The 16,620-nt window shown below is 44.2% G+C and overlaps 2 protein-coding genes and 1 long non-coding RNA gene across 10 annotated transcripts in view; 1 reads left to right on the top strand and 2 right to left on the bottom strand.

Annotated features, from left to right (window-relative positions):
* Positions 1-1,577: 1,577 nt before the first annotated feature.
* Positions 1,578-4,080, bottom strand: IFT70B (intraflagellar transport 70B). Its single transcript, XM_079978543.1, has one exon. It carries the CDS (start codon positions 4,004-4,006, stop codon positions 2,000-2,002), a length of 2,007 nt encoding a protein of 668 aa, XP_079834669.1. The 5' UTR covers positions 4,007-4,080; the 3' UTR covers positions 1,578-1,999.
* A 620-nt stretch (positions 4,081-4,700) lies between these two features.
* LOC307220802 lies at positions 4,701-8,877 on the top strand. The gene is made up of 2 exons (XR_013841112.1): positions 4,701-4,755; positions 8,486-8,877. It is a non-coding gene; the product is annotated as an uncharacterized lncRNA (long non-coding RNA).
* A 3,494-nt stretch (positions 8,878-12,371) lies between these two features.
* PDE11A (phosphodiesterase 11A) overlaps positions 12,372-16,620 on the bottom strand; it is a 162,854-nt gene continuing 158,605 nt past the window's right edge. For 7 of the 8 annotated variants that reach the window (XM_079977349.1, XM_079977353.1, XM_079977357.1 and 4 more), the window contains one exon: positions 14,977-16,352. In XM_079977349.1, the coding sequence (XP_079833475.1) occupies positions 16,179-16,352 (174 nt within the window). In that variant the 3' untranslated portion in view covers positions 14,977-16,178. Of the gene's footprint in view, positions 12,871-14,976; positions 16,353-16,620 lie in introns of those variants that run through there. The other variant, XM_079977352.1, reaches the window with a different exon arrangement.

Below are 16,620 nucleotides of genomic sequence, written 5' to 3'. Positions count from 1 at the left end.
GTAAATTTTAGCAGAGAGGCAGTGTTACTTTACTCTTTTGACTTCTGAAAGGTGGTATACATTGTATCCTGTCATTGGACACCAGTGAAATTCACTACAGAACAATAATTGTATGGTTTTGCTATTTGTTGTTTGCTGCCACGGGCTCCTTTAGGAACAAGGGTGAGATAGATATTAATTAAATAAACTAACAAATAATAAACAGTTTAATGCTCATGGAAGGAGAGTCTGAAGGTTGTAGCCAACTAAATTCAACTCAGAATAGGCCCATTGAAATTAATGGGCCAGTTAGTCATGTCCATTAATTTCAGAGTCTACTCTGAGTATAACAAACATTGGATACAACTCTTAATATGATGAATCTGGGTTCCATGCAAATCTCCAGGGATCCAATACGCTTTATTTACTTGCTAGTTTGGTTTCTTTTTTAAAGACATATTTTCCATCTGCACTACTCTGGTTATATAGCAAATAACTCTTCACTGAAATGTATTTTTAATACACCATTGTGTCTTTCTAGTATACTATAGGGATTTGCCACACTTAAATACCCACATGTTCACTTCTCTGCCAGAACCTGCCATTGTTCAGTGGCGCTTCATTTATGAATTTGAGGCCTTTTCTTGTATTAACTGGGGGCCAGTGCCAAAATGGCATGGTGAGGAAATAGGATATCCTCTGCTGCATACATGAGGCCTCTCACAAATGCACAAGCATGCAATTTATCCACTTCAAAACTGGGGATCACAAGTTTTCATGCAACAACACTGCTCCCACACCATGCCATTTCAATATCCCAAGACCCTGCCAATGACCGTGGCCTAAATTATACAAAGATCCTGAGACAAAAACATAGCTAAGGCTTTAAACTCACATGTGGGGAATATTTGGTCATTCTATGCTTTGGTTCTACAGATGTTGCTGAACCTCCAACTCCCATCATCCCTGGCCATAGTTACTGGGGTTGATGCAACATCTGGAAGGCCAAAGGTCTTCCATACCTGCTTGAAACTCCCTGTCTGAAAAAGGGTGGTCAGCAGTAGTGACATTGTACCACTAGGTGGCTGTTTCTAAGAGGCAAGTGAGGAAAGCTAAGGCACTGGATAACACACACTGCACTGCAGAAGCCATCAATAACAAACAAGTAGCATCATCAGGTCAGCCTGGGTAGAGAGACAACTGCACAGGCAAGGCATCAGCAACTAGGGCCCAGCCTGCAGAGGCCACAACAGTTTCCCGGCACAGCAAACTATAGCATGAAACCCCCAGGTTCCATCTTCTCCACCACATAACCTAGGGCCCCTTCCACACAGACTGCTTGTTCCAAGAATTGGTCTCCCTTGTAAAGTTTCTAGATAATGGAGGATCTTGAGTTGCTGCATTCTAGCTTCCTGTTCATAAGGTCTCATGACAACAAATGGTGAGAAAGAAACATAATATGTATACTAAATCTTTACCTTTGTCATTTATTTCCCTGAAGAAAAGTGGCCGCCAAACTATTTGGTCTGTTGGATAAAATATGCGAACATAGGTCCTTCCAACTCATCCCTTGTTCATTCCAAAGTAATAAGACAACATTTGGATAGCACAACTTTCTACTTTATTTTGCAAACCTCATTCTATTTACTTTTGTTACATTCTTAAAATATATATCTGTGATACGTCTTAAAAGGAAAAATAGTAATTAAAAAATGAACAAGTGGAGCCCAATATTTCAGGGTTCTTTAAGACTCTAGTTGAAACTAGTGTCAAGCTAGTTCAATATTTCCTGCCGAGTTTGATAGGTATAAGTATGCTCCAATATTGAACAAACAGCCTCTGAGGGTCTTACCAGTTTTGTATTAATTTGATATAAAAAGCCCATTTCCATTTCAAACACTACAACAGACTAAATCGTAAAAACAAGAAAATGAAATATATGTATGTAGTATTTTGAATGGCCCCAGCACCTCACTGATTTTCTGCTCCCTGGCCATTTTGTATAGGAATGTCAGAGCAGTTACTTATTCCACCCGGTAACTTCATACATCAGTGCCCTCAGCTGCCTAGCTTCATAGGTAACAGTGTTCTTCCCTGTGTGCATTTTCTCTTCCTCAAGAGGTTGTTCAATAACAGCTGGGATATTTCGGCCATACACTTCACAGTGCTCGAGGAACTGGACACATTCTTGAATGACACTGTCACGTACCATGATCACATGCTTGCACATATTTTCCAACAATGACAGGAAACACCTTTTGGCATAATACCAAGTGTCTGTACCCAGCTTTTTATTGTAAGGCTCCAAACTCTTAATTACCCTTGAGATGCCAAAGTCAAAGTTCCCTTTGGCACAGTAAAGTGTCCCAATGACTAGGTTGACAATGCAGAGGTGATAGATCTTTTTATCGGGCTCATGGTAAGAGAGCTGCTCTTCTTCCTTTTCAATCTTCCTCATCAGCTCCTCTGCCTCTTCATTTTGACTAGTCATGATGTAGGAAACACACAGGTTAGCCAGCACAATGGCACTGACCTGAAGGATGTTATCATAGTGCTTCTTTACAATAGGCTCATAGAAACCAATGGCCTCTTTGTATTTGTTTTCTTGCATGAACAATACATGAGCCACATTAAGTTTCCACACTTCATGATCTTTGCAGAAGTCCACTGACTTGTGGAACATCTTCTCCAGCATGGGATAGTTCTCCATGTCCCAATAAATCTTGGCTTGAGCCATAAAGACAGGGACATATCTCTCCAGTGTCTCGTCATATTCATTAACTGCCTTCCTTAGAGCTTCATCATCACGATTTTTCCTCGATTCCTGCACCTCCTTGGTCAGCTTTCTCAGCTGCTCGGTCAGAGCCCCCGCCAACTCATCAAGCTTATGGAACGCCTCCTCAGGGGCAGTTTGGCAAGTGATCATGGCATCCAAGAAGTTGTACAGATAGGGTGTGAGAAGCTTATAGGTCAGGTGAGCGTTCTCAGCCAGCACATCCGCAGCCAGGTCATAGTACTGATACTTGCAGTAGAGAAGGAGCAGGTTCCCAAAAGTCTCCGGCGGACAGGGGTTCTGCTGCAGAAGGAACTGCAGCTTCTCGAAGCCTTCAGTGGGCCGCCGGTCCATGTTCATCAGGGCTTGGTTGTGCAAGGTGACCGGGTCCAGCTCCTCCTCAGCCCGGGGCGGCATGTCTGTGAGCGCCTCTTGCGCCGCCTGCAAGTTGCACAGTTGGTACTCGATGGCCGCCTTGAGGTTGAAGGCCTCGACCAGGGCCGTGCGGTGCAGGAGCAGCGTGTTGCCCACGCTGCGGACATCCAGGCCCTCGGTGTTGGTCCCTACGCTCAGCTCCGGGTGCTGCTGCATGCCACGCTCGATGATATCTGCAATGTGCTTCAGGGCTGGGGCGTACTGCTTGGCGGCGTAGCAGCACAGCGCCATGTTGTAGGACAGCTCGGGGCAGTAGCCCAGCACCTGCATGGCGGACGCGAACTTGCTGCAAGCCTCCTCATGCTGCCCTTCCCGGTACAGCAGGCAGCCCATGTTCACCTCGGCGTCGGGCAGCTCCGAGGGGTCTTCGGCGGCCGCGGGGCTGCCTTCCGTGGCGGCTGCCAGCTGCAGCTCCACCAGGGCCTTGGCGCTGGACAGGTCGCCCTGGGCATAGTGCGTGGCGGCCTGGAGGCGCAAGGCCCGGCTCTGGAAGGCCGGCACGTCGAGCAGAGGGAGCGTGGCGCGCAGGGACTCGGCGTAGAGGCCGGCCTTGTAGAGCGCCTGCGCGTGGTACAGCCGGTACTCGTGCAGCTCCGGCTGCAGCGCCCCGAGCTGCTCGTAGCACTCGGCCGCCGCCGCGAAGTCCTGCAGCTGGTAGTAGCAGTAGCCCAGCAGGGAAAGCCCTGCCCGGGAGCGGCAGCTCCTCTGAAGCTCGCTGCTGAGGATCCCCACCGCCTCCGAGAAGCGCCCGGCCCGGATCAGGCCGTAAATCGCCGCCGTGAACTCCCCGTCCGCTATGGGAGCCACCACCGAGGCCATCCCTCTCGAACAGGCCGCACGCAGGGAAGCGTTACCTAGGCAACGCGCCGCTGCCGGAAGCGGAAGCGCGTCGGCCAACGGGAGTCGGTTTCTGTGGCAACGGCTCTCGAGGACCGCCAGGAAGAAGCGGCCTTCCCTTGCGCCCTCGGGTATTCACATTTATGTTCTCAATTGTTCTTAATTTCCCGCCTCAGCGACGTGAGGCGATATGTTTTGAAACAAACAAACAAAATTTGCTAAAAAGGGGGGCGTGACGTAAATTGCGAGTGACGTGGACTTCATTTCCCAGAATCCTAAGTGACGAGCATTCTGGGATATGTAGTTCCTTTCCGGAAGCGTTGGGAAAGAGGGGGCTCTTTTCTGGGTCACGTGACGTTGGAATAGTGGGACTTGCCTGCCCGCCCTGCTGTTTCGCAGGTTGGCTCTCTGGCGGGCGGGCTTGAGAATTGCGGCTTTTTGAGTTTGATGCAAAGGAGAACAGGGCCCGGTGGGAAGGCTTAGCTTGAAGGGTCGGGCCGTTCCTTCGTTTGCCCGTTGGATTGTCTGCGTGCTTGTACAGTAGTTATTTACGCCATGACTGCCCGTCCTTTGAGCGCTAAAAGGGGCAGCTGGAAATAAAATTGGGTGGGTCGGCTGAGAGACTGTGGCTTATGAGAAACCTCTAATGGAAGCTGCAGAAGGGCGGGGCGGGGCGTGGGTGGGAATGCTGGGCCTCCGTGAGAGGCTTACAAGCACCCTGCAGTGGAAAGGTAAAGGGACCCCTGACCATTAGGTCCAGTCGTGACCGACCCTGCAGTGTAGTCCAGTGTTAAGTGCCATCCATATTGCATGTTGAGATGGGTGTCACAACCCCCCCCCCATGTTAAAGGTAATGGGACCCCTGACCTTTAGGTCCATTCGTGGCCGATTCTGGGGTTGCGGCGCTCATCTCGCTTTATTGGACGAGGGAGCCAGCGTACAGCTTCCGGGTCATGTGGCCAGCATGACTAAGCCGCTTCTGGCAAACCAGAGCAGCGCATGGAAACGCCGTTTACCTTCCCACTGGCGCGGTACCTATTTATCTACTTGCACTTTGACGTGCTTTTGAACTGCTAGGTTGGCAGGAGCAGGGACCGAGCAACGGGAGCTCACCCCATCACGGGGATTCGAACCGCAGACCTTCTGATCAGCAAGTCCTAGGCTCTGTGGTTTAACCCACAGCGCCACCCGCGTCCCTTACCCCCCTATGTTAACAACGCCCCATTTCAGATGGGGACCAGAGCTGGCAGACAGATGCTCATTAACAGTTCTCCAGTGAAGCTTTTAGAAACGGTCACCTACTTTATTTTCGCTGGTGAAATGAGCTTCATCCATCCTTTTATATTACAAACCAACGTTCTAGTGTTTTAAACTCCTAATTTACTCACAAACACCCATTGCCTGTGCATCTGGTCACTTTTTGCTGGCTTCTAGCAAAAGATACCCCATACCTCCAGATGACAGAGAGAAATCTCATCAAATTACCACCACCTCTTTCATTCCCCAACCATTAAGCTGAATCCAGGTGTCTTGTGTTCCCTTCCTTCTGTGCAAATGCATACTGCTTTTTACTACCTCAAGAGATAATGAAGATCTGAAATCAATGTTTAAACCAGTGTGTGTGTTACTTACTGTAGTTCTACAGTTCTATATGAGTGACAGAAGTTGTGCCTACTCACATTCCCTCTAACACAACAGCTAAAAGTACAGGGGCTTGTTCTTCCTTTGTAACTGATCACCCATTGAGATAGTAGTGTGAGGTAAAAGGGGCAGGGAGAGAAGAGATCAGGAGGGAACTAAAGCATGAGTAGAATAATAAATTGTAGAGTTGGAAGGGACCTCGAAGGGCTGATAAGCAAAGGATCTTCCCTTAGAGTCCACTAATCTTTTACCTTTTCGAAATGTTTATCCAAACAAGTTTTACAATCTGATTATTGTATCAATATGCCACTACTCTATTTAGCAATAATATGCTCCTTATCCCCTGGAGGACTACCATGGCTTAGTTTCTTAGTCTTTTAGGCACACACACAGTTATAAGAAGTCCATGCAACAATAAACAGCCTTTTGGGGAACCTAATACTTCCTTATCATCCTTGTTTTGCTTCATGGAACATTATGCTTCTCAGCCTAATAGCTGAAGTCAATAAAATATTAATACGTGTTCTTTGAACAGCACAGCACATTTACTACACTGTTCATATGTGATATGCTGTCTGGATATAGTTTTACACTTCAGATTTGAATCTCAAGTCCCTTTCAAACCTTTATTACTATTTCTTTTTTAAAAAAAGCCACTCTTTAGGTGTTTTGAAGGTCAAAGGTTTGGAAATCGACGCTATGCAATTAAGCATTATTTTTGGTACAAAACACACATAAAGAGGTGCATTCATGTGTGCACTTAGGTATGTATGTGACTTTTACATAAACATGTAGAGGACTGCACAGTAAGGCACCTTATCCCATGAGGAAAACCACATAGCTGTGATCACAAATGGCAACACTTTTGTTTTAACATTTTAGACATTAGAGTCAGCATTGCGAGTTGTTTCCATGCAGTACTCTTCCTGATCTGCAGGCTGAAGAAAGCATTCCGCATAGACAGATGGTCATTTTCAAATGAAATGAAAACACAAATCACAAACCAGAGTTGGCATGGCCATTTCCTCTAATTTTCACTGTCCAACTTCATTCACTTTTGATAGGACCTTAGGGAATAGAAGCTGGTAGGCAGCACATTTAGTAGGGTCTTTTAATTAATGCTGTAATTTGGTTAAGCAATAAACGTAATGCAGTGTTATAAAAAGCCACAGAATTAACCCTTCATGGGATTGTACTCAAGTTGCTCAAGAGCGTTTGTGAACAGTCTAGGAAAAAATGTAAGGCTAAGGGAAATCAATCCTGATAAAAGTTTAGGCTTCTGGCTTCCAAAGGTGGTGGGGGAAACAATGCACATCATGTAAAATCTGTAATTTGTGCAGTTCCCTAACATTATTGTACTCAAGAAATCATTTAAAAATTGCCCTTCTCTACAGTAATGTGGTGGAAGGGCACAACTTGTAGCGAAGAAGTGTGTACTTTTAACTCCCTGTGCCTGTTGATTTTCAGGGTAAGTGGTGGGTGGGAGAAGGATGAGCCATTTCCTGTCTGATGCTTCTCTTTTGGTAGATCAATTGGAAAAGCAAATATGAACTCACAGACGTGGTGCCTAAAGAACATTACAGTTTCCCTTCAAAGGAAAGTTCAAATTGACCCCATTCTGCCACACATCATCACAGGGAAAAGAAGCCAAGAAGCATGCAAGCTGCATGAGTGAGATTTTTCTACATGCCTGGAATCTTGCAAATATTGGAAGAAGATGCAGTCTGAGCATGCACTTACAGTACCTGGCAGAAAGATCATTTGAAGATAGTAGGACATTCACAGGGTTATTCATCTGTAGAACAGAGGCCACAAGAACCATGGCACAGATCTGATACCATTCACACACCCATGAAAATTTCGTATTTTTTAAAAAAGGAAAGGAAATGTGAACACTAAAGCTGTCTTCTCTTTTTATGTCACTGAATAACCACTAAAAGTAAGCTGTGAACCCTAATTTTAAAAAATGTGAGGCATCCATTTAGTGATTTATTCTTTTATTTAGTGAGATAAAACAAACTGAGTTACCCATTTCAAAAACATGCTGTTATAAAAGTTGAATTGGAGTTGTTGGATGAGCTAAGGCAAACCAATGGAGTGAGCTGTAGTAAAGAGGCAGAAATAAATAGACATATATAATCATACAAACACAAATTCCACAGAATATGCATGTTTATGGTACACATGATTCATTTGTGGGGTTTTTTTAAAACCTTAATTAAAATATGCTCTCATATAATGTGACAGACATATTGACAGGCAGTCTGTAACAGTATCTCTCACACCACTGACTGGTGAAACTCTTAACATGCCCATAACCTCAAACATCAAAATTAGAAAATGTTAAAAAAATCATTCTTTAAAAAATGATCAACATGAGATATTCACACACAAAAGCAAGACATTTCTATTACATAATAAACAATCCCATAGTAACCCCCAAGCCCCTCTTTATTATATTTAGTTTGTATCGGGGTGGTAAACCTGTGATCTTCCCTATGTTGTGACTACAACTCCTGTCATAAGAACATTAGAAGAGCTTGATGCATCAAGCCAATGACCAAACTAGTTGAGCATCTTCTCACAGCCACCTGGATACCTGGGGGAAACCCACAAGCAGGATCTCTCCTGTGGTTTCCAGCAACTGGTAATTCAGAAGCATTACTGCCTCCAGTGCATTGGCCATGCATGGTGGCTTGGGCTCATGAGAACTGTGGTCCACCCACATCTGGAGGACCATAGGTTCTCCATCCCTGAATTTTGTATTATTTTGGTTTGAATCCTTTTCACCTTACACAAACATGCCAATTGATTTTTCAGGTTGAAACTGAGGCAGGGATAGAATGGGAAGAGGACCAGCTCTTCTTCCTTGATTGCATTCTCATACTCTGGCAGTCCCTCTTTCTTTCTTTCTTTCTCTTGTTCATGTATGAGCTGGTATGGCATAGTTGAAGGCATGCAGGACCGCAGAGCCTTGGGCTCCAATTTGGACTGGGCTAATGTAAGCTCTCTTACTAACTTAGGACCAGTAACAGTCTCCTACCCTAACTTGCCTAATAGTGTTCTGAAGGATACCATTTTTTTTATATATAACTCCATGTATTGTGCCTTGATGTTCTTGGGTGGGCAGGAATTGCTACAAATGTGATTGTAAGAATAATGCCGAATTGGTATATTGGTCAAATGCCAAATAAACGATTACATGCATACAACATATAGGATGTGTTTTGTTTTATCATGGCACAGATAGCGTTATTAATATGCATCTGGTTTGAATAAACTACTGATTTTGACATCCTGTAAGTTTATTTTCACATCAGATACTATTGGCTTCAGTTCTTTTTAAATGTAGAGTTGGAAGGGACCCCAAGGGCCATCTAGTCCAACCCCTCGGCAATGCAGGAATCTCAACTATGACAGATGGTAATCCAACCTCTGCTTTAAAACCTCCAGCGAAGGAGTCTACCACCTTCTGAGAGTCTGTTCCACAGTTGGACATCTCTTACCATCAAAAAGTTCCACCTGATCTCCTTTCTTGTAAATAGAAGCATAATGTATGGTGAGTAATATTTAAATGGGAAAATATTGTGCCAATTATGGAAGTGGATAAATGGATTACTATCTGTGTTCAGTGCGCAAGATAGTTAGTGGGATTGTATTCCTTTCCTTTTTCCAACAATGACTATTTACTTCTGTTCATATGGACAATCTCACCTATTTTTCATGGCTTTTCTGTGACATGAACAGTGTCAGAATTAATATTTACAAGGAGCAGCAAATAAAATATGCTTCATGAGTGACATTCCCTCTCTCTGTGCTCGTTTAGAGGGTGGGGAGAACCTACACTTTTGTGAAAACTGTTGTTTTCTATTTTTCCACAATTGCATGTATTTGGAAGCTATTGTACACTCTTGTAATCAGAAAACACAACTGTTAGATTAATGCTATTGTATGTTTTATCTAATACACTTACTACACAGGTTTGTCTATTTACTTCTTGGTGTCTAGAATAACAGAATAATACAAGATGGGAATCTGATTGCTAGATCTAAATTTAAAAACTGGGGCTCACTACTTAATATGTTTTGACTATCTGGCAAGCACTAGGCAAGTACAACCACTTCCAAATCCAACAAGTAACTCAGGTACTCAAAATATTACAATATAGAATTGTAATGATTCCCAGATTCCAAGAAGTTGCTTCAGTATGTAGGAATGGCCTGGTTCACACCTAACACTAAATCATAGTTGTTTAGCTGGAATATAGTTTGTTTGAATGTGTGAACCCAGCCCAGCAAACTAACTAGGAAAGCCATTGTTTCTTGTCTGCTTGTGAACCATTGTTTAACTATGGTTTGCCATAATCTCTGAACCCAGCAGCTTTGCTTAAGCATGTTTTGTTGGGCCATCCTACCAGCGATACTTGTTAAGCAACAAAAGCACATGGCAAGAGCAGCTGGAAAATAAACCAAGCTTTGGAAAATAAACCCTTGGCCTATTTGCTTGTCTGTGAGATGATTCATGGTTTGTTCAACCATTGGTTAAACCACTGTTTAGCATCATGTATGAATGCAGCCAACGCCAAATTAATCAGGAGAGGGGAAGGGAGTTGAGGGGAAGGGGTGAATCAGAACCATTAGTCAGCAGATTCTGAATTTGGATCCACAATAGAAAAGATACCAAAAGACATCGGAAATAGATGGAGGCAATTACAAATAGCTGTGTGATGGATGGTTGACATTGTTAGGGCTTCGAATGTATGTCAGCTTGCAGTGGTTTTGCATTCCTGTCACTGCCACTGCTGTTGCCGTGGGCAACAATGTGCTGAAGCCAATAAAAAGGAGAGGAAATGAGGGAACACTCAACCTTGGAAGAAGCTGTAGGTTATGTGCTATAAATTATGTCACACTTAGCAATATGCTGTATCAAAATTCAGGAAAGCTTTATGCAGCTGCCAGCAGGACCAAGTCAATCACAGTGTCTGTTTTTGCCATAAAGCACATATTACCGTATTTTTCCCTCTATAACACGCAGATTTTTTCTCCTAAAAAGGAAGGGGAAATGTCTGTGCGTGTTATAGAGTGAATGTGTGGTCCCTGGAGCCGAAAAATCAGGCAAAAATCAAATCGCGGCACTTCACGGAGAAGGGAAAACTGAAAAGAGGAAGTGGCTGCTTTCCTGCATTCTGCCTCAGGGTCTTACTGCTCACCCTCCTCTGTTTCGTTGCTGTGTTTGCTGAAACGGAACAAAGAGCAGGGAAAGCCCCTCCCCTCCAGGCAAGCAGAGGGGAATTCCTCTCTGTGCTCGGGTGCTGCTGGGGGAGAGGGAGAGAGAGGGGGGAAGTGAGAGAGAGGGAGGGAGGGGGAGGGAGAGAGAGGGAGGGAGGGAGGGAGGGAGGGAGAGAGAGAGAGAGAGATGGCTGGCTTTGGTGGGGGGAAACTTTTGCCTTTCTTTCCTCCCTCCGTTAAATCCCTCTCCTGCATTCTTAGCCAGCTGCTTCTCTGCACACCCCTCTCATGTCCCTTCTTTGTTTTTCCTTTGCTCCCCACTTAAAATGTGGTTACAAAGCATAGATCCACATGGATCCTCAGGATCTTTGCATTGGGTCACCCCAAATTCACCATCAGATCACATAGCATGTCCATGGCTACAGCCTGCCCCCCCAAAATCACGCACCCACTGTTGCCTGGGGCTGCAATGGTGCAAAAACGTGGTTAAAAAGCATGGATCCACATGGATCCTCAGGATCTTTGCATTGGGTCACCCCAAATTCACCATCAGATCACATAGCATGACCATGGCTACAGCCTGCACCAAAAAAATCACGCACCCACTGTTGCCTGGGGCTGCAATTGTGCAAAAATGTGGTTACAAAGCATGGATCCACAGGGATTCTCAGGATCTTTGCACTGGGTCACCCCAAATTCACCATCAGATCACATAGCATGTCCATGGCTACAGCCTGCACCAAAAAAATCACGCACCCACTGTTGCCTGGGGCTGCAATGGTGCAAAAACGTGGTTAAAAAGCATGGATCCACAGGGATCCTCAGGATCTTTGCATTGGGTCACCCCAAATTCACCATCAGATCACATAGCATGACCATGGCTACAGCCTGCACCAAAAAAATCACACACCCACTGTTGCCTGGGGCTGCAATGGTGCAAAAATGTGGTTACAAAGCATGGATCCACAGGGATTCTCAGGATCTTTGCACTGGGTCACCCCAAATTCACCATCAGATCACATAGCATGTCCATGGCTACAGCCTGCACCAAAAAAATCACGCACCCACTGTTGCCTGGGGCTGCAATGGTGCAAAAATGTGGTTACAAAGCATGGATCCACAGGGATTCTCAGGATCTTTGCATTGGGTCACCCCAAATTCACCATCAAATCACATAGCATGTCCATGGCTACAGCCTGCACCAAAAAAATCACGCACCCACTGTTGCCTGGGGCTGCAATGGTGCAAAAACATGGTTACAAAGCATGGATCCACAAGAATTCTCAGGATTTTTGTATTGGGTCACCCCAAATTCACCATCAGATCACATGTCTGTGGCCACAGCATGAAGCCCAAAAATGATACATCCACTGTTTCATTCAGAATGTTTTTTCCCTTGTTTTCCTCCTCTAAAAACGATGTGCGTGTTATGGTCAGATGCGTGTTATAGAGCGAAAAATACGGTATATAAATAAGCCTTATGTGGTTTAAAGCATGCCGTCCCAGTTCTTTATTTATTATTGGGGAAGAAAAGGGGAGGGGAGGTAGTGGAGAGGTAACAAAAACAAGTTCAAACAGTGCAAGTATTCATCTCTGTAGCAAGTAACATGGATTTCCCCATTCCTTGTCTGCTCTTTGGCAAAATAATTTATCTGTTTTGCATTTTTGTTAAAATAACATTGTTCATTTCGTTCTTCAAACATTACTACAAACAGAAAATAATATTAAGGTTTGAAGATCATCTGGTAATATACAGATTTTCAAAAATTCTTTTGTGAACTTTGTGCTATACAGGAGGTGGCAAATCTCTGCTCCTCCCTCCAGTCTTAAATCTGTGTCCGCAGCATTGTAATTCAGGATTCATTCCCACTGATGTTTCTGCAATGCAATTTGTCTACAATGTTTACAGGCCCTTCAAAAGTGGATGAACATAGCACCTTGTTTTCTTAAGTCAGGCGGTTTTAAGATTCTGAAATCCTAATATAAGAAGTATGTTTAATACAGATTGGCATGCATTCAGAAGACACTGACAGAGAACAAGCAGTACGTTTCATATTGCAGCATTCAGATTGCTAAGATTTCTAGACAGAAACTACGTTTCATTGAGTAAAGGCTATAGCACCTCTATTCAACTGAGAAACCAGACATGTCTGCATTTGATGCTTACTGTAGTTAGCGACAATTTGAAACCAATATACCTATATAATACAGCCAACAAGCTCTATCTGCATACACACAAAACCCTCTGCAGCTGCACAATACAGCCGTGAATGTTTCTGCTGTATTCTGCATTAGAAGAGGGTGAATACTCTTAGAATCATAGAATCATAGAGTTGGAAGAGACCACAAGGGCCATCGAGTCCAACCCCCTGCCAAGCAGTGGTGTCCTTTCACCCAGGACACCACTGTAAAAAGAAACCTCCAACAAGTGCTTATATGCAACTACCGGGACATCAGGGAAACTGCCTTTGTACATTTCTCTTTGATTTGCTAGACTTACATATAACTATTCCCCCCTAAATTATTATTATTTCTATGATTGCCCAAATTTAAACCCTAGCTTCAAGGATGAAAGGAATTTGGAGGTGTCAGAGAGAAGGGAAAGGGGCGGATGAAAGAAGAATACTGTGTAATATGACTAAACCATTGAAAGTTAGTAAATATCCTAGAAAGATGGGGTGGGGGGACTTAAGAGTTGGGCAGTTGCGTGTCATGAGGCTAAAAAGCTGTCCTGCCTGCACTATAGGGGTATGGTCCAAGAAGAGAGAAAAGAAGTGGGATACCTGAGCCCTGTATAGGCCATACTGTTTTCTCCATCTGATCCAGCAGCTGTTCCAAGTTATTAGAGGTCCTTCACATAAGTAGCCCTTTCCTTTCTCCCACATAACTGAATGGTCGGTATTCATTCCTACGGGTAAGTAGAATGCTGCAGCTGGGGACACTTGCAGTTAGGGCAATTCCTCCCACCTTTTCTACACTGGCTGGGCTGGCCCTCTATGAGAGCAAGTGCAGTGTGTCTTAGCGCAGAGAACACACAAAGATGCAAAGCCCCCTGCCTTGTAGGTAGAGTTCAAGCTGAGTAGGGCTGCGGATGTTTCAAGGCTGGGAGGTGGGGGAGCTTTCCCCTGTTGTGCTATATAGCTCTAGAGAGGGCTGACAGCCTCCAAACCTGAGCATTTACTATTATGCATGGGCACAGGAAAAAGGATCCTCATTCCTTTGCTCTTCTGAAACATATAGTGTGTGGGGTGGGTGGGTGTTTAACTTCGTGGTGCACCCCCCTTCCCCAATCTCTTCCTCCAGGATGCTTACTGTTAAGAAGATTGAAAAGGGGAAATGGGGAGCAGAAAGAGAGGTCATTTCTCTCTTGTCTGCCGATTACCATTCCTTTTTTTTTCTGTGTTCAGCTGGCACTTGTGTCTCAGCTGCTGTGGTGGCCAAAGACTTAATTAACAGCCTGACAGTCTACCTGTGCATTTTCGTTTCTGCTTCCCCCACTCTCCTTTCCATCCCCCATTCTGGAAATCCTGGAAACAGGTTCTTGTCAAGTGGTTTGGTTCCTTCCGAACTCCCCTCCCCCTTTTACAAAAATCTATACTTCTGAGTACTTAAGACAGTGCCATGTGTACTACCACCCTGGGAGGGTGATAACAACAGAAAGTACAGGCAGCCACCATTCTGTAGGAAAATCCCAGGTAGCCGTCAGTAATCCTGTCAATTCAGAGGTCCAAGGTGGCATGCTAAGAATGTGAGTTGTGTGGCTTTGTATGCAGCGTGTAAGATGCAGAGGTAAAGCTACCTGGTCTCTTCAGTGAACACCCAGCTCACATAATTAAGAGTTGGGGGTCTGGTCGTTTGGTGAAGCAGTCGCACGACACATTCACCATGTGGTGAGCGTTGCTTGCTGGTACATCCATGTACATCAACATGTGTAACTGCTTGTATGAAATGCACCTGAACAGACCATGTAATTCAAATGCTAACTAGGGAAGAGGATGTGATTCAGCAGCAGCAATGCCATTCCAGCAGTACTGAATTTTTGCTAAATATGATGTGCTTAAATAAAAGAGCATTCATTTCCAGTGCAGGCAACTCCACTGATATATTTCGGTATTAAACATGATTCACACTGATTTCACACAATACGCAAAACGTTCACTGTATCCTCAGTACATGCAATTTTTGACTTGATTTCTGTTGGCTGCAATAATGGATTAGGCCAACATGTTATTGTTAAAAAAACTAAAAACTAAAACCAACCTGGACAGAAAAAAGCAGAGGTAGTCATTGCTCCATTTGTGACATACTCCAGTGTCATACCAATCTTTAACAGTAATAGTCAAAGTTAATGTGATTCAGAAAATATACCATGTTCATACCCTATAGTGCAAATTCTCTACCAGAAGGCAACAGATTTCATTTTTATTATGCAATTTTCATGAAATACCATTGGTTTTTTCCTTAGGGCGCAAAGCAGCTTTAAAAATGTTTAAAACAAAATTCTAAAGGAACCCAAATTACCATGCAGAATTTTTACCTTTATAGAAGCTTCTGCCCGCAGAACAATTCAAATTGCATTGCTAGTACGAAAGTCTTAAGGAAGCCAGAACAGGTTAGTGTTTTTGAATGTAATGAAGTTCATATCTCCTCTTCGATAGAGCAAAGACAGGCAGTTCTAAAAACCCGATCAATCATTTGAAGCTTTGTTGTAAAAAAAGCACACACAACCAAAAACCCCTTCTGTAGAATGAATATAATGCAGGCTTCTCTGAACATTCAAGCACAATAAAAAGGATAACTATGAGAAGTGCAGGTAATAACTGGTTCATATCAGTAAATGCTGAATTAGTGCAAACCCAAGTTATTATTACAAACTATTCTCTCCCGCCCCCCCCCCCCGAGCCCCTTGCAGATGCCTCAGTCATTTTTACAAAATTTCAGCCATGCTCTCTCTTAATTAAACTAAGCTGTAAGCTTCATTCATGCCAGTCCTTTATGACCATGTTTGCCATCTTTCAACACAGCAGCTTGAAATAAGCTGACCGAATACAGGCTGCACCAAGCTGCTCATGTCACTGCAGATACCAACAGAATTGCAGATCCTCCCTTCAGACCAAGTGAAATTCCAGGAGAAAAAAAGGCCTAAACCAGCCAGGTTGTTTTCATTTGAATTAAGCATGTTCGTGACAAAGCATTTGTTTTGTTTGTTTTAAAATGACGCAACTAAGCTTTAAACGAGCCTTTCAGACACTTCCTATCCTAGCAGCAGGAAAACATGTGCAGACTTAATTTATGACCCCCCGAGACATGGCAAAGGTGGAAGAGGATGGCGAGGACGTGGTGGTGGTACTGGTTGCCTGGGAATGCAGTCTTTTTTGGTGCAGCTCCTCCCACCTATTTCTATTGGCCACCACCGAATCCATCATAGGCTTCAGTTTCCCGTTCACTTTCACCAAAGCCTGGGAGAAAGCAGAAGAATAGGAGTCACAAATCACTGGGTTAATAGATGCTCATTTCAGTCCACTGAAAATACAGAACCTTTGCTCAGTTCAGTATTCCCTGGAGCTCTGTGAGATAGGTTTGCTTCTGGAACATTTTATGAGACATGGCGTCTTTTTGCTGATATGTACTATTCTAGAATAGGGACGCGGGTGGCGCTGTGGGTTAAACCACAGAGCCTAGGACTTGCCAATCAGAAGGTCGGTGATTCGAATCCCCGCGACGGGG

The sequence above is a fragment of the Podarcis cretensis genome (genome assembly GCF_951804945.1).
Source record: "Podarcis cretensis genome assembly, chromosome: 1".
In the NCBI taxonomy this organism is placed as follows: domain Eukaryota; kingdom Metazoa; phylum Chordata; class Lepidosauria; order Squamata; family Lacertidae; genus Podarcis; species Podarcis cretensis.
The sequence above is the reverse complement of the archived record's forward strand: the minus strand, read 5'-3'. Positions and strand labels throughout refer to the sequence as shown.